Raw genomic sequence first — 22,552 nt, forward strand, 5'->3', positions numbered from 1 at the left:
AGGGGCATACAAATTGTTTAGCATATCGGGCACATAGATACCTTGTGATGCCGGCTACAAAAGTGTCATGCAAATGCCTGTTCTCACTTTCAGGTGACATTGTAAATAAGAAGCAGGCAGCATTATCTCCCGTAAATGTAAACAAACTTGTCTGTCTTATCAATTGGCTGAACAAGAAGTAGGACTGAGTGGACTTGTAGGCGCTAAAGTTTTACACTGTTTCTTCTGAGTGCAGTTACATACCAAAAAAAAATCTACATTTGTAAGCTGCACTTACACAATAAAGAGATTACACTCAGTACTTTATCAGGCGAATTGAAAAATACTATTTCTTTTGTTTGCCATTTTTACAATGCAAATATTTGTACTAAAAAATATAAAGTGACTGCTGTGTTGTAACCGCAATCAATATATTTTAAAATGTAGGAAAAAAATCCAAAAATAAGTTTCAATTGGTATTCTATGTTTAAGGGTGCAATTAAAACCGCGATTAATTTTTTTGAGTTAATCACATGAGTTAACTGCGATTAATCGGCAGCTCTACTTATAACCCTATTATCCTCCAGGCGCTTACAAACTGATTAATAATTTGTTTCAGTATGTTTCCAAGTATTGAGTTAGCCTGACTGGTCTATAATTGCCCAGGTCCTCTTTTTTCCCCTTTTTAAAGATAGGTATTTGTTTGCCCTTCTCCAATCCTCAGGGACCTCATATGTGCTCCTTGATTTCTTAAAGATCATTGCTAATGGTTCCAAAACTGCTTCAGCAAGTTCCTTAAGTAGCCTAAGATGAATTTCATCGGGCCCTGATGACTTAAATATATCTAATTTGCCTAAGTATTCTGTAACCTGTTCTTTCCCTATTTTGGCTTGTATTCCTTCCCTCTTGTTAATATTAATTCTGTTGAGTATCTGGTCACCATTAACCCTTATAGCCCTGGTCTACATTGGGGGGTGGGGAATAGATCTAAGTTATGCAACTTCAGCTACGTGAACATCATAGCTGAAGTCGACGTACTTAGATCGACTTACTGTGGTGTCTTCGCCGCAGTGAGTCAACTGCTGCCACTCCCCCGTCAACTCTGCCTGCACCTCTCGCGGCGGTGGAGTACAGGAGTCGATGGGAGAGCTCTTGGGCGTCAATTTATCGCATCTAGACTAGACGCGATAAATCGATCCCCACTGGTTCGATCGCTGCCCACCGATCCGGCGACTAGTGTAGACATACCCTTCGTGAAGGCTAGAAGCAGAATAGACAAACATCTCAGCCTTCTTGATGTCATCGTTTATTAGCTCTCTTTCCCACTAACTAGAGGACCTATAATTTCCTTCATGTTTCTCCTGTTCCTAACATAGTTAAAGATCTGCTTCTTATTGCCTTTTATGTCCCTTGTTAGGTGTAACTTTTGTGCTTACCCTTTCTGATTTGTCGCTACATGCTTATGCTATTCTTTTGTATTCTTCGTTAGCAATCTGTCCATGTTTCGACTTTCTGTAGGATTCTTTTTTCATTTTCAAGTCATAAAAGAACTCCTGCTGTAGTCATATTAGCTTCTTACTATTCTTCCTATCTTCCCTTTGCAGCAGGAGAGTCTGCAGTTATGCCTTTACTATTATCTCCTTGACAAACTGCCAGCTCTCCTGAATTCCATTTTCCCTTAAACTTTCACCCCTGGGACTTTACCTACCAATTCTCTGAGTTTGTTAAAATTTACCTTTTTGAAGTCCATTATCCTTATTCTGCTGCTTTCATTCCTTCCTATCCTTACAATCATTTAATCTATTATTTTATGATCATTTTGCCTTACACCTTCAGACTGGAAACCAATTCCTCCATATTGTTCAGAATCTACTCTAAAATGGCTGTGCCCCTGGATACTACCTCCACTTTCTGAAACAAGAACTTACTGGAAATTTTGTGTTTTGCCGTATTATTCTTCCAACAAATGTCTGGGCACCTAAAGCCCCCCACTACTACCAGGTCTTGCATTTTGGATAGTTCCATTATTTCTTCTAAGAAAATGTCTCATCCACCTCTTCTTCCTGATTTTGTAGTCTGTAGTAGACTTCCTACCATGACATCACCCCTATTTTTTACCTCTTTAATCTACACCCAGAGACTTGATTGGTCTGCCTCTCACCTCTTTCTGAGCCTCAGAACAAGTGTCTCTCTCTTTGACACATAATGCAACACATCTTCCCTTTTAATCCTGCTTGACCTTCCTGAACAAGCTATACTCTTCTATACCACAGCTGAGAAAGGAAAAATGGTCTATTGGTAGTAATACTAGCCTGGAACTCAGGAGAGCCAGGTTTAATTTTCTGCAGGGTGGATAAAAATCAATGATTTAAAAAAAAATAAAAATAAATAAATCAGATTTTTTTAATTTAAACCGGATTTTTTTGATAAAATGCTTTTTGAGTAAAAAACCTATCTAAAGATAAAGATATCTTTGAGCTATAATGTATCATCATGGAATAGGGATTATTAATTCTAATTCTATAGTATGAGAAAATACTTTCATGTAATGTTTAAGAAAAGTTTCGTAAATAAATTCCAATAGTTCATGGATTAGGGACCCCAATCTTATGGGGTTCCACAGGCTTCTGTGTTGATTATTTAGGTTAATCTTTCTATCTACCCAATGGGACTCAGTGCTCAGTCTAGAAGATACCATCAGAGATGCTTAGTTTTGCAGTTCTCAAACTGGATTTGTGTCTCCAGAGATAACATGCTTGTTAACAGCAAAAATGTTTTAAATAAATAAATAAATAAATAATATAGAGGTGAGAAATCATAGACCTCAACTCTATTGTCCCTCTGCAAATTTGTGTAGACAGAGTCAATCCCCGACCTCTCTCTAAAAGTGCAAAGTTTCAAAAAGTTCAATGAATAGAAGATTGCTGGGGGCGGAACAGATCTGGCCAAGGAGAAGACGTCTGGAGATAAATGTAAGAAGCGAGGAACATATGCTTTTTTGTTAAAATATTGTATGTTTGCTGTTGAAGAAAAATATCCAGAATACTTAACGTTGTTGTTTTAGTTAAATAAAACAAGGTAAATGTCTGTCTGGTGATGTTCTCCTCCTAATACAGCATGGCAAGAAAATCCTCCAAATATGAATGATTAACCTATTGAATTGGAGATAGTTCTCCTCCCAATGACTTCATAAATATCTGCTTCAATTACTTTTGGTAAATGAAATAACCAATCATTCATTTTCTGATTAGCTGTAAAATTAATCTGAAAAGTTTTCAAAATAAATCACTGTTTAAAAATGTATAGTGTGTATCTTCTAAAAATGAAACCTACATCTATCTCTGAGTTGTGAAGAATATGTATTGAGGTTATAACAACCAACAAGAATGCACTTTTATGTAGAAAACCATGATTAAATAGAGTCTTCCTGCCTAATATTTAAATCATGAAATCCTCCCTGATTTTCTGCTCTACCACAGACTTCCTGGGTATCTTTGGGTAAGTTACTGAGTTCCTCCTTACCTCAACTCATCTTCTGCAAAATGGGGATCCAGGGTATTCCAATAAATAAAGATTGTGAAGTTCTAAACACTATGATAGTGGGGGCCGTAAGTATTTTAGATACCTAGTTTTCATACACTCCTACAATACACCATAAAAACACAAAACTAAAAAAAAAAGAAAAAAGTTTTGCAACATCCCTATCACTTGATATTTGTGCACGTCCAGTTGATACTCCAAGAACGAAGTCAGACTTAAAATCTAATTTAATTTCTGATTCTACAGGCAAAACTAATCCATAAACCCAATTATTCATGAGTAGAAAAGCACAACATGGTGCGAGCCTTCTATAAAGGTGCTTTTAAGTAGCTATATTTTTATGATATAGTTTATGACCACTATCAATGGAATTTGAATCAGAAACACGTAGCATCATAAGTAAACCCATTTATTTGGGGAATAAAAGATAGGTTTAAACTGGTATGAAATGTGAGAATGTCCATAAGCAATAGTGTTTTGTCCACATTCAGGCAGTAATTTGCTTATATAATGTAAATTAAGGCATCTGAAAAATGGTCCCCATACTTAAACGATCATACATATTAAATAGTCCCAATATTGCTATAAAGAAGTTATATATTCTAAAACTGAACAATGTAGGAGAACAAAGTCTGAACCTAATTCTGGATGAAAATATTGGACTTATGATACTTCAGACCATGCTGCCAGCATACACATGTGGGTTCAGGCCCTAGACATACACACGCCAAAAGGACAGAACTTCTAATATGTGTCAGGATTGGTTCAGGGGCAGCGTCTTCCATAAAAGGATGGCCTGGAAGCAGATCTCTTCCTGTTCTGCCCACACCACCATCACTTTGCAGTTCAGCAGTTCGTAAGAGCTTCCCACTCCTCCTTCCTTCCTCTGGACAAAAACAGATACCACCTACCCTCACCCTTTGTATTTACTCTTGTAGTTTCTTTTTCTATATTCACCTGATAAGATCAACCAGATGTTCCCTCCCTATGGATCACTGGCCATGATATCCCTTGGAATCATGTGCTGCCTCAATGGTTTGGTCAGCAAATCATATGGTGGGATCAGCTGATGCCTTGGAGCTATGAGCTGCAGTGGCTGATTCTCCTACCCCAGTGTCTCATCATCCACCTAAGGGATTGAATCCACCCTGATTGAATCAGTATGATTAAGACTAGTGCTTCTCCTCCACCTGAAACAGGATTGGGCAATTCTGAACCCTTTCTTTCAACTGATTGTGCTGTGTGGTCTGAGCTGCTGCCATGCAGATGACTGAGGACACATATCCAGCAGGCAGTAAGGACATTAGCTGATTAAGCTGGAAGCCAGACCCTGAAGCCCAAAAGTATTTCCTTTGACAACACTGAACTCTTTCATCATGATGGTGGGCAGCTCTCTAACACAAGAATGTATACGTTTAACGTAAATATTGTCACAGTTCAGGTCAATAGCACCCGTATTCCCTATTTATGGTTCAGCAATGGCACCCACTCCAAGCTGCTCAGCCATCACCTCTCTTGGATGGAGGTGCATCTCTGCATTCTAACCAGACTACACAGTTCCCTGACTACACTGTGATATCCCCAGAAAAAGACAGTCTACCTAACAAGGCCTACTTTGCTCCTCTTTTCAGAGACAGTACACAGTGTAATTGCAGCAGTTAAGTTACCGCACTGTTCTTTCTAAGCAAGCACATTTATCTTTAAGGTAAAAGCATTACAGTGAAAACATACTAAATACAATAAAAAGCCCACACGCATGCTAGTATACTTACCAAATCTCTTGCACAGCCTCATCTCCACAAGAACACTGGTTAGCACCAGTCCTTCCAACCCTTCCCTAAGGGCTGGGGCCCTCCCCTGGGACAGAAGATCCTGTCCGTATGCTGGATCAGAAAGAAGGCCCCGAGTCAGTTGACGCTCACGTTATTTATCCAAAAGTCCTTTCTTTGTGTGTAGGTCTCAGGAGAATCCAGTTTGAACCAGTGAACCTCTCTCCAGGGGGCGGTAGCTCTCTGGAGTTGTTACAACTGAGTTTATTTGCCTAACTACCCACCACTGTACTTTGTTCTTGGAGGCCTGTCGTCCATCTCCCCCATAAAATTACATACAATCCCTTAGTAGCAATAAAAATTTGCATGTTTAAAACAATCAACTCCTAAAAAAATTCAATAAAATTTTACTCAATTCAATAAGATTTGTCCAGGACGCTGTCATACCTGTCACAAACATTTCCGCATGTATTGAGAAGTGGTAGCCTAGTGTAGATCCATTTTATCAAGGTAGTGATGGGGGGGTGAGGGCTGATTCAATGCAAAAGGTCAGGAGGCTGCGGTCAAGCACTTTCACTAGGATTTAAGCATCAACTGTGTCTGAGAAAAAGAGTTGGATTCACTATACTAACAGGTTAAATGATTTCTTTGGGAAGATGCCTGCCCAGGATTCTGGGTTGTGAGCAGAAGCTCTAATACAGCCTTGATTTTAAATTAGATGGTTTAAGTCAATAGGATTGTATGATGTTTGGGATTTCAGCATCAAAAGGCAGGCAAGTTATGACAGCCTGAAGCAGATGTTACTTGCCCTTCCCCCATTTCACTGTTGCAAGGACAAGTTGCCCTCAGAAGTTATCCTGTTTAAGTTTGTATGTTTAAATAAAGTTGCAGCCATTTGGCCAAATTCCAGGTGTGTCTGTCTTTATTGGCCCCTTGCCATTCACAATGCTTTATCTTTCATTTATGACTGAAAAATAAGGGTAAGCATTTCACTTCCAGAAATGTTAAACTATGCCAACACCATCCTATTGAAAAATACTTTTTTTGCCAAGTTAAACATTAAAATGTACACAAATAAATAGCACCACTTCTCAAACAAGCTGACTACCGGCACTTTAACAGCATTCTGAGAAGGTTTTTGTACACCTGACACAAATGACAACATTAATTACAAGTTACACGTATTTTCACAAACAGATAGTTTTTTTGGATCAGCTAAGTGGCACTACGTGGAAGCTTTGACATTTAGAAGTCTTCTACTTTCTAAAGTGGTGCCAGAATTATCAGACAAGTCATGCAATACCAGAAGGCAGGATAAGCCTAGCCAGAGTAATTCTAAAAGTGATTCATGATTGCCAGTCGGTAGATATGGAAATGACTGGCTCATGAACCATTCAACTGTCCAGTTAGCTTCAACAGCGAGGGGCTGAAACCTACTCAACACTCCCAACTCCTTGATGTAATAAATACTCTTTCGCTATTAGCCCAAATTAATATATTATGCTACTTCCACAGCAAACAACAAGCACCCTTTTTAATAATTTTTACATTTTTATATAATTAAACTAGTACATTTTAGTTTAATTATAAGTAACTTTTCTTTCTAAATAAAGTCCAATTATAAGTAGCGTTCTAAGGCACAGTACTTGCTACACTGTCAAAGACAATTAAACAAGATTCCTGACATTGTTCTGAGTGTTTGGTTTGAGAACCACATGCTAAACTGGCAGCACACGACTGAAAAGTAGGCTGCATCTGATTAAAGGAAATAAAGGGATTTAAAAAATACATCTAAAAACAATAAAATACCTCAGATTTTTATACAACGCTACAGTAGTAACAGTTCAATTGCCCCAACCTTAAATAAATGATTTAAGCTTCAAAAGGGGTTTTTTGTTATATATTTGTATGGTGCTTAGTATAATTAGGTCCTGATTGATGATTGGGGCCCAAGATGTTGCAACACCACAAATTACAAAATAATAATTGCAGCACCTAAAGTTAGATTTAAAATAGTTGATTGTCCTCAAGCTTTCACTTGCAACATACCTTTTCAAAAAAGGGGGTTCAATAATGTTGACAGAGTTCTTTGAAGTGTTTTAAACTGTCCATGTGATGAAAGATGCTCAATTAGCAGCCCCAAGGAAACAAGTCTTCTATTTGTCCATGTAACAGATCCCGTACAAACAGCAGACGTACAAGTTCCTTACTCTATCTAGCCAACATGTCTCAACCTTGACATGGAGAGATCACCTTCAAAAGGTAAGATGATAATTTAATCCTTGCCTTCTCTGCTGAGTCTGAAAATCTGGTGGTGAATTTTGCAATTTGGAACCTGGACTGTGAACAAGCTTATTTCACATAGGCTACAAAATAATCAGATGGTAACAACTTTAAGTCACTACTATCCTGAGCAAGATTAAGCCTTCTCTTTTCTACCTTTCCCTGCATTTTGTCTGATCTTTTCCTGTCTTCTTCCCTTCAGGCATTCCCTTCTTTCCTCCTCCTCTTCATTCTCCCCAACTCCTAAAGTGCTTCTAACATTTGCATTTTGAGTGTCCAATGAATTTCTTATATCTAAGAACAGAAGAGACAAGGCAGGCAAGTTAGTGATATTCAATTATGACTGTATGACCAGGTTCAGTATCATTGGAAATAAACTCTGTTTATGAAACAGATTCCATTAGCGTCTTCTGATGTAAGAGGCCCCAAGACTACAATCTAAACTAGTGGTGGGCAACCTGCGGCCCGTCAGGGTAATCCACTGGCAGGCCACCAGACAACTTGTTTCAATTGACCATCTGTACGCACAGCCACCCGCAGCTCCCCGTGGCCACAGTTCGCTGTTCCGACTGGGAGCTGCAGGCAACCACGCCTGCAGATGGTCAATGGAAACAAACTGTTTCGCAGCCCGCCAGCAGATTACCCTGACGGGCTGCAAGTTGCCCACCCCTGATCTAGAATGTAAAAAAAAAAAAAGAGAGACCCTTTACATAGTCCCTGGAAGAACTGAAAAATATTGGAAACAATTCCAGTTCAGATCTAATTTTGCTTTTCATATCAAGCAGCAAAATGCACTCACTTGTACACACAGGGGTTTTTTTGTACATCACTGATGTCTTAATATTTTCTTATATATAGTCTTTATTTCCCAATTCCCACCTCCAGTCAGGGTGTACTGATTTAAATCAAAGAAATTAAATCAATTAGCAGGAAACCCTGATTTAAATAATAAATTTTAACAGTGTTTTGCATGTGAACTTTTTAGTTATTTTCCCCCCAAAAAGTTGATTAGCTGATAACCATTAAAACATGTTATTTGTAACAAAATAAAGCCTATTAAATTTGGTGCTTCTATTTGCTAATCAAGAGGATAAATGTGTATAGATATAGTGTGTATATATAGTTAACTATATAGTTTAAATTACATTTATTCAGATTCTTAATTTTTACACTGTTAGAAAATGGTGAATGATGCATCTCTTAGTTAATAAATGATATTTTACTTGTGGGTTTGTGTCAAGCTCTATTTGGACAGAAATTCAATTCAATTCAATTAAAATGCACTAACAGCATTTTATTTTTTGTTAAATAAAACTACCTTAAAAATGCTAATACATAAGGAAAAGAGTTTATTAAAACATGTTTTGCATTTAAAACTAACTGATTTCTTCAACAAAAGGAAGTAGTATCTGTAGCTAGTGAATTTAAATTATTGTTTCAAGTCCCAATGTCGTTTAAGATTTTAGAACTAGTAGCTCCCATCCTTTCATACACAGTTGCTATTCTTAGATAGACAGTGGAAAACAAGCTGGTTTAGCACTTCAGATTCTGGTGCCAGGTGCTTAGCCAGTAACTGCCACTAGTTCAGTGGTCTGATTTTCTTTAAATCTTGGCACCAAACATGCACTGTTTAATATTTTTAATTAAATTAAAATCATCATAATAGATTATAATAAATTTAGGCCTTAATATAGGTTGTCTCATTCAAATTTAATTTTAAAGAGATTTGGTTTTAAAAAATAAACTGGTCTTTAATTGAGTAAAAAACTAAATTAAAAAAACCTGATTTTTCTAAAAAATAAACTATTTTAATCCATCCTGCCTCCAATGCTATCTTGAAGCATTAGTCTTGTTACACTGAAGTGAAAAAGGAAGCCTAGCAGTCAAGCTTCAGCTGATCAAGGAAGTCTTTACCAAACAGTGTTAAAGTAAAGGAGTACTTGTGGCACCTTGGAGACTAACCAATTTATTTGAGCACGAGCTTTCGTGAGCTACAGCTCATTTCATCGGATGCTGTAGCTCACGAAAGCTCATGCTCAAATAAATTGGTTAGTCTCCAAGGTGCCACAAGTACTCCTTTTCTTTTTGCGAATACAGACTAACACGGCTGTTACTCTGAAACCAGTGTTAAAGTAGGCTTCAAGCTAAATTGCTGATTCAGTGAGAAGTTAACCTGCACTGAAGCACCTAGAGGAGCCTCCAAATTGCCTGAAGTGTATGAAGAACAGAACTTTCAACAAAACACAAACATGGGAATATTACAATACCCTTTTCTGTAATGATCACCATCATCACCACCAGAATTTTCATGAATACAGCCTTAAAGAAAACCAAGCTTCACAGGTGAGGTGGCTGTTCTGTTCTAAGTTCAACAAAAAAATATGAAATGATTTCTGTAAATACTTCTGCATCTGCACTCAGATGACTAAGCTCCTAAAAAGGTCTAAAATGGTAGCTGTAAGAGATGTTTAATGACCCACCATTCATAGTGATGTGGGTGTACACTACTGAAAATATTAACTATGTAAGTAATGTTGTTAACTTGAAATACCAACACTTTTAGCAGAAACATTAAACAAATGTGCTTATGCCACAATTTCAGTCTCCCATGCCTTCCCTGGTGCCAAAAACATAAATGGCCTCCATCCAAACACCACAACCTACAGCTTTCTCCTAACAAATTCTAAGTTATCAATACAAAACTCTACAATACATTGTACATACAACATTTCACATCGACAACTGAAAATTATGGGGCAGATGGAAATTTTAATATAGAAAAACAAATTGTGTGTTGATTTTTCATATTTAATTCCATAAACCTCCATTTTTAATTCTGCTAGATCTGCCACAGAATTTCAAGTCTGATGTACAAAAGTGTCATATGGTTTATGTCCTGTTAAGCCAGAGTACAAAAAGCTTTTAACATAAGGCTATTCTCGAGCTCAAAATAATATGAGTCAGCGGAGACTTACTACAGTAGTTTGGAGCTTAAAATGACAGAAGGGAGAAGCACTGTTTTGTTTTTCAGCTTGAAGAATCAGTAGGATGTATTTTACATCCCCTTCAAAAGGAAAGGGCATGGAATACTGTGCCACTCCTACTGACCCATTCAGTAAGAATTCAACACAGGTAATTTTTTCAGCCCATTTCATAAGATCCTTGCTGCAAATGGGTGGAGATGCCACAAGGATGTCTTACCAATGTCTGTAGGTCACAAATCCAGCAATGCCATAAACAGAATCAGTTACAGAAAAGATATGTTTAGAAATAAATCCAAGCAAGAACTGCATACGTAATGGCATAGCCACGTATTCAATAACTCAGAATAGACTCTTTTGGATGGTCAATGGAGCTCTTACCCTCAACAAAACACATCACTGCTCACACTTGATCTCACCGGTGCCTAAAATGTATGCCCATATATACACAACAGGGCAATCTGTTCCTAGCTCAGTCACTATATCACAGCAGAATTACACAGATGGGTATGAACCACATGACCCAATTCCTGCTGGAATGCAGGAAACTGTAAGCACCTTTACCTTTAAGGGTGATCAAATAAAAGGGGCACTATCGGTCAGTCAATATTAAAGTGAAAATCAACTCTTTGTTAATAAATGTTTTACGTACTTGTTGGAGTCAGTTGGTAGCACCATCATTATGTAATGTGGGTATAGAGTGAGAAACCTAACAATATTATGGGATAGCGCAGGGAATAAATCCAGTTATAAACTCTCAGAGTTCATTTTGACAGAAAGTAAAGAGAGGCTTACCTCAAAGTCATGTTTTACCTTCACAGAACAAAGTTAGAATTCAATCTTCTTACTAAATAGTTAATAAATAATATTTAGATATGCTTAGTTAGAAAATTGCAACAACACAAATTAAGATTTGTCACATATTTTAGAGAATAAATACATTTTAAAAATGTTTTCTATAAAATTACAGATTGTAAATCAGGATTACTGGTTATATGTTAATACCCCACCCAAAGAGGTACCTGAACCTGGGTTTTGACACTAGAAATACTCTGAAAGACAATAAATTAAGTATTAAGAACTGCTTGCAAAAGGCCAGCAGGCCCAAAGATCAGTCACTTTCTGGGACCATCGGCCTTTGGAAATAGCCAATATTCCATACACTACAAGAAAGTAATTTAGATTAATATATACCCAAGAAGTGAACCATAAACAAAAAAGAAAATCAGGAGAAGAAAACAAAACAAAACAAAACAAAAAAAACACATTTTTCTTTATTATCTACTTTATCTGCTCAATTAGCAAAAAGAAATGCTATTTTCTCAACAATTAACTAAATTTCACAAGAAAAAACAAGTTTTCCCAGGGTAGTTTGGTGCAGGAGGCAATAATAAACCATTTTCATATTCAAATATTCCCTTAATAAATATCGAACTCTAATAAAGTATTGCTTTAATATCAGAGAAGTTGGTCTCAGGATTCTTATTTTTCAAGGGGCTTCTGTCTTATTGTTTCATGTGGACAGAATTTTTTTTAAACTGAAAAGGATTTCCCTTACTTAAGACACAAGCGTTACCCATGGTGGGCTCATCAGTTATTCAAAAAAAAAAAAAAAAAAAAAAAATCAAACCAAGCTCACAACAGCACTATTTAAACATTTTTAAAGGCCACAAGCTTATTCTCAAATACATTTGTTAGTCTCTAAAGGTGCCACAAGCCCTCCTTTTATTAGGAGCATACCAATCTGAATAATAAAGGGGGAATTTAGCCACAATGTGAGAAAAGCAAATGCCCATTGCAAATTAACTTCTGCAGTCCTTAAAGAAAGAGGTAAAAATTATACATAATAGTGACTTTGGAATTTAGCTGCAAGAATGAATGAATTATACTTGCAAAAAAATAAAACCTTCCCTCTTTCTCTGTCTCCCATAAAGATGCACCTATTTCTCATTTAATGGGAGTTATTTTATATTAGTCTTGAATCAGAGTGAAAATCTTTTTGCAATATGGAAACCAATGTAGCTTGCATGTCAGGGAATCCTGTTCCATCAGAAAGTGTCAGGAAATGCTGTTCTGAGTTTTACTCATAAGACTCTGGTAGAACTATTTTTTGCTAAACTGTTCCATTTAAAGTGACATACTGTAGTTTTCCGAGTCAGAACGTAAGTCATGCAGTTATTTATGTTTATATCCCATCAAGAATGGTTTCTCATGTGATATATTAGGTACATATAATTCAATAATATGGGACTTAAACCAAATTACACATTGTACCATGTTAAGAGCAATATTTAATGTCACGCAGACTATTTTCACAGGCCTTTCAACTAAATTGCAATAATTATTGTAAGCAGACCATGGAATCACCAGTCTGTTTTCCCCCTTCTTTTTCTTTATCTTCACTCCTATAAACCAAGTGCATCGGGCCAAAATTGATTAGTTTAATTTAGTGAAACTACATTCTCTGTATCACAGTTGGATGGAAATTCTACTAACAGATAAAGAACGCTTCTAAAATTTATCACTTTTAATTTCTTTCTTTAAACATACACAAAAAATAAGGGGAGCCTTTTGGTGGACATCATGGTAACAACAGGCCTTTCATACTAAGGGACTACCTAATCAAGATGAAAACCACACGCGATCTAACAGGTTGTTAAACCCATATAGAATAATTCAACACTAAAAATAAAAAGCCCTTGCTTCTCCTCCCACACAAACTTTGACAGCCACTAACAAGTTCGTTATAAGGCAGTATTTCCCATTATATTTTAATATCAAAGCTCAGAAACAGAGTTTAAGCATTTTTAAAAAATAAAAAGAGCATCAGCAAAACATAGTGATATGATTCTTTTCTTGAGGCAGACTGAGCTGTATATTTCAATCCTCTAAATATGTAACTTAATCATGTCCAGTGCATATATATTAAGGAGGAGCAAAGGGTTGGGAAATCTTACCAGCACTACTCTTCACTCTCGCATTGCATTAATCCTTTTGTGCCAGGAGTTGGATTTTCCTGCATGACATCCATTGCCAGCATTAGATGCACTGAAACCACTGGCACCGAACAATTAAAAACAGACTTGCACAAAACTAAACCTCGACTGCTCTATCAACAATATCTGCTCAAAATATTCTCTGATTCCATAACAAGTATTTCCCTTTTTCACTGAACACCATTGCTTAAAATATTTAAGCTATGAAAAAAACAAAATCACCCTTCAAATATTAATAACTTTTAGTTGAGTAAGTATAGATCAAGAAGATTCAGACCGCTCATCCAGTCAATCACTGCCTTCTCACAGGACACTAACTTCCATTACCTAATCCAGATAACAAACCATGTCTAATATGCGTTCATCATTTTGACTTGAATACTTTAAGTTACTCTGATTTCACCTCTTTCATAGGCTTGCAACATTTAACTTCTCATTGCACTCAAAATACATTTCTAGCCTTATTGCTAGTAAGAGCATTGTATAGTCATTCCCTTTTTTCTTGGATTAACCCATAAACATTCAAATATTAAGAATTTTACCACAAACTACTAGTATTGAGCAGATTAGGGAATCAGAAACATGCACGGAACTTGTTTTCTGCCCTCCACACCATGCCTAGGTATTTCTGGGGGTCCCACTGCTCTCCAGTTACAACTCTTGCATAAACAAACTGTATTGTCTTAGAAACGGCATTTCCTCATTTTGATCAGGTTTAATCCCGATGCTTGTTGGTTCTGCAGTCTGACATTTAATGTACATATGAAATAGTATTTTAGCAGAAAAATTACAACTGAAGAGTGAAACTTTTTTTAACAGGAAAAAAACAATTTTATATGACAGTTATTAGGACCTAGTTTTATACGGTTTAACTACTGCTTCATCACAGAGCATATGAGGCTAGTAACACCACCACCACCTGCTAAATAGAGGTATTTAAAACCTGTGTTCAGTAAGAGTAAAACAAATCACATGAATTTATAATTACAATGATTTAAGACGATTTTCACCAAACATGCATGTTTTAACTATAATTATCTTCTGTATTTTTCTTTGTTATTATGTCAAAATAAAGGCGATTAGGCAAAAATATGTGCAGCAGCAGCACACGGAGGAGGAGGAACCAGAGCTGGGCTTCCTTCAGGTATCACTGCTGCTCCTCAATCTCCAACTGCATCTCGCACAATACACACAGAGGCCAGCAGCTGCTAATAGCACAATACTGATCTTTAACTTTCCTTTCCCTTTCCGAGAAAGAATGTGCATTCAGATTCTTTATAACTATACATTTTCCCAAAACACCAATCTCTCGTTGGTTTCACGATTCTGCATAATGTGCATACAAACTTAAAGGTCACGGCTACTTCCTCTACTGTTTACAACCTCTTTTGCAGGGTCCCCCAAATCATATCGCTGAAGTTACTTATAATTTCCAGACTTGTAAATACAAGGGCCACATGGGAGAAGAAGAGTTATGTTCCCATATCCCACATTAGTGGGTTCAATATATGAAAGGGAGAGGGTTACGCTTTGCAATTCCTCATCCTCCGGATACTCCAGATTTGTGCACTGCCATCTCTCCCCTTCCCCGCCAGCTCCACCTTTGCTCACGGTACCCTTCCCTCTCAGCTCTGTGTAGTACCACCCCACACATGTGCATAGTCCCCGTACCTCACCTATGCCCCCATCCCGCCTCAGCGCTTCTGGTCCTTGGGCCTCGTCCCTCCTCTGAGCTTATGGCCCCGGCTCTCCCCAGCCCTGTCCCTCAACCACAGCAATAGCCCCAGCCCCTCCGTTCCCCTCCACCGCCTCTCTCTCCCTAATTGCCCCCTGGCCCTGGCCCGCTCGCACTCACCGAGCTTGCCGCGGGACTCCTCCAGCTTCTGGATCTGGTTCTCCAGGAAGAGCACGGCCACCCCGAACATCAGCACCGCCAGCAGCTGCAACTTGGGCGGCAGCATAATCCTGAGCAGCCCCATGAGCAGCAGCAGCAGCGCCGCCGGCCCGGGATCACGACATAACGTGGGGCCCGGCCGGGGAGGCCGAGGGGAGCCTCAGCCGGGCGCAGGGACGCAGCGCGCGAGGGTGGCAGTGAGGCGCACGAAGGGACACAGACGGCTCTCACATCCCTCGAGAGCCCCCCCAGCCAGCACCGTCCCAGCCGCCCCCCGCGCCAGCCCGCCCCTCACTAGCCTCACTCCCCGACAGCCAGCCAGCCCGCGCCCCTCCCCCCGCCTACGTGCGCTGCTCAGCAACCGAACGCCCAACCGCGCACACCCCCACCTAACCCCCCCCATTGACTAGCAAAACACACGCTCTGCCCACGGCCCCTCCACCATTGGGCGGCATCTCCTACGCCCCACCCTCTCCCCTATCCCATTGGGCAGTCAGTCCAATACACCGCCCACAAATGCTCCACCCCAATAAAACGGATGTACGGACGTGACGCCCCTCCCACACGCGTTTCTTCTCCATTGGATACCTGCTCTGAAGTCCGGCCCACATATCTATATATTATTGGGCATTGGCACCGCGGCAATCAGCAAACTCGCAGCGCCATTGGTTAATCTCGTTGCCAATCTTCAGGATTATAGGTCTGTTCGCTTTTGAGCTGTAGGTTATAAAAAGAAAAAGGACCCCAGTCGGCTTACTACGTTGATGCCTGAGTAAATTTCCGAAATGATATCTCCAGCTACATTATAAAGCCCTTCCCTTGATAGGGCCAGGTAGTTCCTCTACAGATTCTCTACGTATAGAGCCCTGAGATAATCTTTTCCCTCGGCGGTGTAAGGGCCCTACTCGTACATTTTGCTTCCTTCGCCGTAGGCAGCGAAAAGTCACCCTACGAGGGCGGGGTCTTGAGAGCAACCGCCCGGCGGCCGTGCTGACAGCGCAGACCCGCACTGAAATGGCGGCGGTTACAGGATTAACGGCTCCGGGATGCTGGCCCCTTTGGTTCCTGGCGGTGCTGCAGGCGGTGAGGGCGGTTTCCAATCTGGTTGGGCTCGAGGGAGAGGGCTGCTGTGGGTACCCTTCTCCCTGGGGAAACTAAAGCCCACTCGGCCTGCGGGCAGACAGATGCCGGCTGAGGCGGGGGCAGCGAGTGACAGAGAGAGACGTGGCCTAGCGGCCGGGGTGGCTCTTTTCATACTCGTTTCTTCTTCCGTAACTGACAGCGGCCTATTCTTTCCCCCTGCTCCCGGCTGTGCCGTTCTCCCTCTTTGTGCCTTCTAGAAAGCGGCGGCGCTGATTGTCTCGCCCGAAGGGAGGGCTTGGTCCTGCACTGGCTGACGCCCGTGGTGGATACGGCTTAGGAGGGTGGGTTGCTCTGATTTGGTTGTGAGAGGTAGAGTCTCTCTTCTCCGGGTTACCCTCTCGGCTCTAACTTGGGTTGACTATAACTAAAGAGTTGTTGTTCTCGGGCCTGGGCGGTAACTCGGGAAACGAGTTAGCTGGTCTTCTCCTTCCAACTGGATGTTGTCCATATGCATCCCTAACCCGACACCGTACGGTAGTATTGGTTAGAGCTTGGCCTTCTCAGTACCAAGAGCAGGGAGTGGTTTGGATTTTGTAAAAGGACTGTGTGGCTGCCCCCTTCGGCTCATGGTTTATGGAGGTTGTATAGTGAGGAGAATATTGTGTTATTGCTGCCCTTGCTATATCTGATCTGCAAGACTTCTCTCTTTCTGTAGTGTTTTTTTTTATTAAATAAAATATTTTTTTAAATTCCCTTGTTTTCCTCATCCTCCCAAAAAATGTAAGATTGTATTAAATATAATATTTATCCCTTTTCACTGAGCTGCAAAACACACAGCTACTGAAAGTACCGTAGGAAGAAAATTAAAGGAAATGTTATAGAATCATACGACTAGAAGGGCCCTCCAGAGATTATCTACTCCAGTCCCCTGTGCTCATGGCAGGACTAAGTATTATCTAGACCAGAGGTTCCCAAGCTGAGGGGCACAGCTCCCTAGGGTGACGAGGAACTTTCAGGGGGTGGGGTGCAGTGGAGGCCTGGGCCAGCCCCCATGCAGGTGGTGAGGGAGCGTCCCCCCCAGCTCCTGGCCCCATCCACACCACCAGCTGTGGACCCAGCCTCGGCCCTGTTACCCTTGCCTGTGTCCCCCTCCTCCCAGAGAATGACCTGGCCCCACTCCCCGCCCCAGCTTGCGGGGGACAGGGGGGCACGTGAGGTAAAAAGTTTGGAGACCACTGATCTAACCTGCTCTTAAAAATCTCCAATGATGGAGATTCCACAGCCTCCCTAGGCAATTTATACCTTTTAACACAGGAGTTCTCAAACTGGGGGTCGGGACCCTGCTTTGCCTCCAGCATTTATAGTGGTGTTAAATTAAAAATACTTTTTTTATATGTTTACAAGGGGGGGTTGCACTCAGCGGTTTGCTATGTGAAAGGCCTCACCAGTAAAAAAAAAAAGTTTGAGAGCCAGTTTTAACATGTTCATTCTCCCATTGAAAGATGAAAATAATAATAAATTATTTAGCGGTAATAATACTTAATATATCGATGATTGCCAAGTTTCATTTTGGGTTCATTACATTCTCTGCCTTTTTTTCTTCTAAGCATTCATGTTTTATTTCTCTTCCTGTTGCTCCCTTCACTCATGAATGCTGTAATCATACGGTAATGGGCTGAACTGTCCAGGGTGAAAGCTGTGTGGGGCCAGAATGTTTTCTCATAGCTGAAGTGTGTTGTTAGACCATGCACACACACAGAACTACGCCTGCTGAGCTATTTCCTGAACTTGTATGCAAGAACAGCTGTACCGGGGGCTGCTTTGGAGCAGGAAAGCAAAGTAGGCTTCAAGAAACTGCCCACTGCTACATCCTCAGGAGCACGTATGCTACAACTCTCCATTGCAGATCTACAATGCTACACGAGTTTAAGTGAATTACCTAAACTGAAAAAGCCAATTAGTTGTAGAGTCAAGAGTAGAACCCAAGAGTCCAGACTAACTATCAAACAGCATTGCCTTCCCACAACTGCAAATAATTATTTTAAATGCTAAAATATGTAATATTGTTTATTCGCTTTCAGATATCTGTGTATGGGGCACAGTTATCATCAGAAGCATGCAGAGAACTAGGCTTTTCCAGTAACTTGCTATGTAGTTCTTGCAACCTTCTGGGACAATTTAGCTTGAATCAACTAGATCCATTCTGCAGAGAGTGTTGCCAAGAAGAAGCTCAGTTTGAAACCAGAAAGGTAAGTTTAAAGCAAACCTTCAAAACACTTTCTGAAACTTTTTAAATTAAGTAATAAGTTTCCTAGACTTGTATAAATACTCTAATTAAACCTCATTTAAGTCATGAGGAAATACAGCTGTTACATGACAGTCCAATATAGAGATGATCTGAATTTGAAAGTTTGGCACAGTTCAGCTTCTGCGACAATGCTCAGGTATGAGTACAAGCACCTTTCGTTTTTCTGCAGTTGCCCTTCTGGTCACTCAGGTACTACTAACTAGCTTTGGTGGGAACCCTGTTCAACTTTGGTTGATTGGAAGAATGACTGGAATTTGAGGGGAGAAGGGAAGAAATGAAGGATAGGGATAACTGTTCGTTTGTTTTTTGGCAGCAGCTATTATTGCCCTAATGACCCAAGTATTAAAGGACACTGAAGAATTTTTTTCATTTTATTTTAATCTCCATAGTTTTCAAAATAGAGCAGTTTGAAAATAACTATCAATAATTATAATTATAGCCAAAATCTATAGATTAAGTATACATCACAATAGTAAGCCTAATTATTTCAATGTTACTAAATTCCAATAACTACTTCAGATTTCCTTTCTATGGTTCTGAGGGAGCAAAAAATTAACTGGCTTTATTTTTTACTTTGTGCCAATATATTCAAAAATGTCAGCACATTTCTGGAAATTACTATAGCTAGTAAGCCAACAGAGAGAGCGTGAGTATAAAACACTTCCTGGACTCGGTCCATACAGAAAAAGCTCTCATTTCAGTCTGACAGATTAGTGAATTTTAAAATTATGTAACAGAATGGCATACATGGTTGACCTGAATTTTGAATTTTCTAGCTCTTTCGTAACATACATTGTATATTAGTTTTAATCATTATTTATCTTTTTTTTTTTTTTTTTTTTAATGGTAACAGATCTGTGTGTGACTTCACCCTACTGGTGCAGTGAAAGGCTTAATGTTTGTAAATCCAGTAGGAGATCCTTAGACATGTGCTACCATAAACAAGGTATCTTACATGAAGAATGATCTGTTACAATAGATAGCAAACTCCAGGGGACCACTCACTATATGTAAGCTTTAAGGATTCCAGCCTCTCTACATGCTTTATTTTTGTGTGAATTCCTTGCCATTCTGCTCTTGCTCTCACTTTATATGAAGGAAGACTTGCTGACAGTCAGTTGCAATTCACTAAAATCCAGCTGTCAGCACTTGACAAGATAATTCTAGTAAGTTTTACTTGACTGGAAACAGACACAATATTAAATGGAATAGGAATATAGACCTGGCAGCTGACCTAGGAAAAACTGCACAAGTATGTGGTGATGGTATAGGCACAAATTGCATGATAAAACCAGGGCCGACCAAACTTACTGACCCTCCAAGCCATATACGACAATCTTCAGAAGTTCAAGAGCCGGGGCACACCTCCTGGGACTCGGGGCTCCAGCCCCACAGGATGCGCCTGGCGAGGCTTGGGGCTTCAGCCCTGCTCCTGCTGCTGCCCTGAACCCCAGCAGGCACATCCTGCAGGCTGAAGCCACGAGACCCACCTCCCTGTTGGGCAGCAGATTCTATCCCACCATTCTGCTGCAAGGCAGAGGTCCTGAGCTCTCTCCCCACCCCCCAAAGTCTGGTAGGTGGAGAAATGGGGATGGGAGACTGAGGGGCTCTGCTAGCCACACTTTAACTGTAAAAGAGCATACAAAGCTGGACTTCATTTTTGTGTTAAGGTTGTGGGAGAGGGAGAATAGATGTGAAAACACTGAGTTAACAGGAATCAGTTATAATAGGTGACTGATGCAATGCACTCCTGTATTCACATCCTACACACTACTCTAATAATCTTTGTACAAAATATGCCTTGTGAGTTATGTTTTTGGCAGGCTTCAAAGGTGCTTGATGTTAAATCCAAAAACTTTAATGTTATGTTGTGTTTCCAGTCCCTTGAATGCTTCCCTTCTCAACCATAGCATTACATTGATATAGGTTTTAGCTTAATTTTGTATGTACTAGTGGAAAAAGATCATAGAAGGAGGAGGGAAAACTATATATGCAAATATTCTCCTCTTCTACCCAGTACTAGCTTAAAGTTCTGTCATGGTGCCCCATCCATCTGATGCATATGAAGTGAAGGTCTAAAGTGGCAACTGTTGCTGGTAGTAGGAATAACTAAAATGGGGTGAGAAGATTTTCCTATCTGAAGTGTTTAAAGAGGTGGCAGTATGCCAGTGCCATACCAATTATCAACTTGGTACTAGTGAGGTTGTGCTAGAGGAGAAGCTGCTGCCTTCCACCTGTGTTAAAGGAGAATTAATAGAAAAATTTCTAGACTGACACTCAGTGTTTAAGATCTTCCTGGACACTTCACTTTAGACATTGCAAGACCTTGGATTTGAAGATAATTTGCCTTGACACCAGGTTCATTAGTCTTGAATCTGAAGTTTTGACAGTATGGCGAGCTGCTGAAGATGATAATTTGATTTTAGTACAGTTAATTCTTTCATTGGAAAAATGGATTCTTCTATTCAATGGTTTAGAAAGGTTGCACCTCTTCCTCCAGTTCCCAAACTGAGTATTAAATACATGAGCCTCTTTGAAGGCCCATCCTGTGTCAGGGACAACTGTAAGGTCCCTCCATTTTGTGCTGAGTTTATTTGTTCTGTGATTGTATTTTAGCCTTCTCTACAATATGTAAATGTCTTTGGTTATTTTTTCCTGTCATAAAAATGAAAAACATTCACACAGCTACTAAGTAAAACACATGTCAAATATATTTAATTAAAGGGGATCCAAAGACTTGTAAAGGACAAAGTAACTATCTAGACAGAGAATTGAAAGTGGGGAAAATACTGGATTCCCTTCCTGTGGATAGGGAACACTTGAGAACATGAACATGAAAATAAGGAGGAGACCTAGCAGTCATCAGCAACTAGTTAATTTCAACATAACGTGAGAAAGGGTTCAGAGAATGCAGTAGTAGAAGTATATTAGATTTCAAAAAGTCTAAGTGTGGGGACTTGAAAAAAATCTAATGAATATTATAAAGTTAGAGAAATTAGTGAAGTGCCTTAGTACGAAGGCTGGAAAATCTGAAGACAGTTAAGATGAGACTGTGGTTCCTTTGGGGGATGAAAGAATGCCAATAAAAGAGGCTATTGTAGTTCAAAAAGGACTGCTCAAAGATGAAGTTAAAATACTATGCGTAATGTTTACTCCATAATGTTTACTCTACAACAAATTCAAAATACACAAGCTATGCTACTTGATATCTGAACAGATCTTATTCACAATAATGCGTTTCAGTATTAGAGGTGGGATGGAATAAAAAAAAACCTATAACACACACCCAGAGATAGCACCTGAAGAAATACAAGAATCCTGCAGTGGGGAGAGGAAGCAGTCCTTGATTGGTACTAAGGATCTGTATTTAAAACATTGTATTGCCTTTTCTCCATGAGTGAGATTTTCCAAAACTGTACCATGGACTTCAGTATAAGCAGAAGCTCAACCTATGAGGAAAGGTTGGGGAAAAAAATATGGGCATGTTTAGTTCTGAGAGAAGATGACCAAGTGCAGGGCGGGGACCTGATAAGTCTTCAAATATGCTACGGGCTGTTTTACAGAGGACCGTGATCAATTTTTCTCCATTTCTACTGAAGATAGGGTGAGTAGTAAAGGGCCTAATGTGCAGCAAGAGAGATTTAGGTTGGATATTAAAGAGAACTTACTAACTATAAAAATAAGCACTCAAATAGGCTTCCCTGGGAGGTTGTGAAATC

General features: G+C 39.7%; 2 protein-coding genes across 3 annotated transcripts in view; one reads left to right on the forward strand and one right to left on the reverse strand.

The window, feature by feature from the left end:
- HS2ST1 (heparan sulfate 2-O-sulfotransferase 1) overlaps nt 1–15,729 on the reverse strand; it is a 173,426-nt gene extending 157,697 nt beyond the window's left edge. Inside the window, exon 1 of one of the 2 annotated variants that reach the window (XM_074961382.1) lies at nt 15,404–15,729. In XM_074961382.1, coding sequence (XP_074817483.1) covers nt 15,404–15,527 — 124 coding nt within the window. In that variant the 5' untranslated portion in view covers nt 15,528–15,729. The remainder of the gene's footprint in view (nt 1–15,403) is intronic. The other variant, XM_074961383.1, reaches the window with a different exon arrangement.
- A 639-nt stretch (nt 15,730–16,368) lies between these two features.
- SELENOF (selenoprotein F) overlaps nt 16,369–22,552 on the forward strand; it is a 35,839-nt gene continuing 29,655 nt past the window's right edge. Inside the window, exons 1-2 of the mRNA XM_074962240.1 lie at nt 16,369–16,525; nt 18,607–18,774. Of these exons, the coding sequence (XP_074818341.1) occupies nt 16,457–16,525; nt 18,607–18,774 (237 nt within the window). The 5' untranslated portion in view covers nt 16,369–16,456. The remainder of the gene's footprint in view (nt 16,526–18,606; nt 18,775–22,552) is intronic.

The sequence above is a fragment of the Natator depressus genome, chromosome 8 (assembly GCF_965152275.1).
Source record: "Natator depressus isolate rNatDep1 chromosome 8, rNatDep2.hap1, whole genome shotgun sequence".
Lineage (NCBI taxonomy): Eukaryota > Metazoa > Chordata > Testudines > Cheloniidae > Natator > Natator depressus.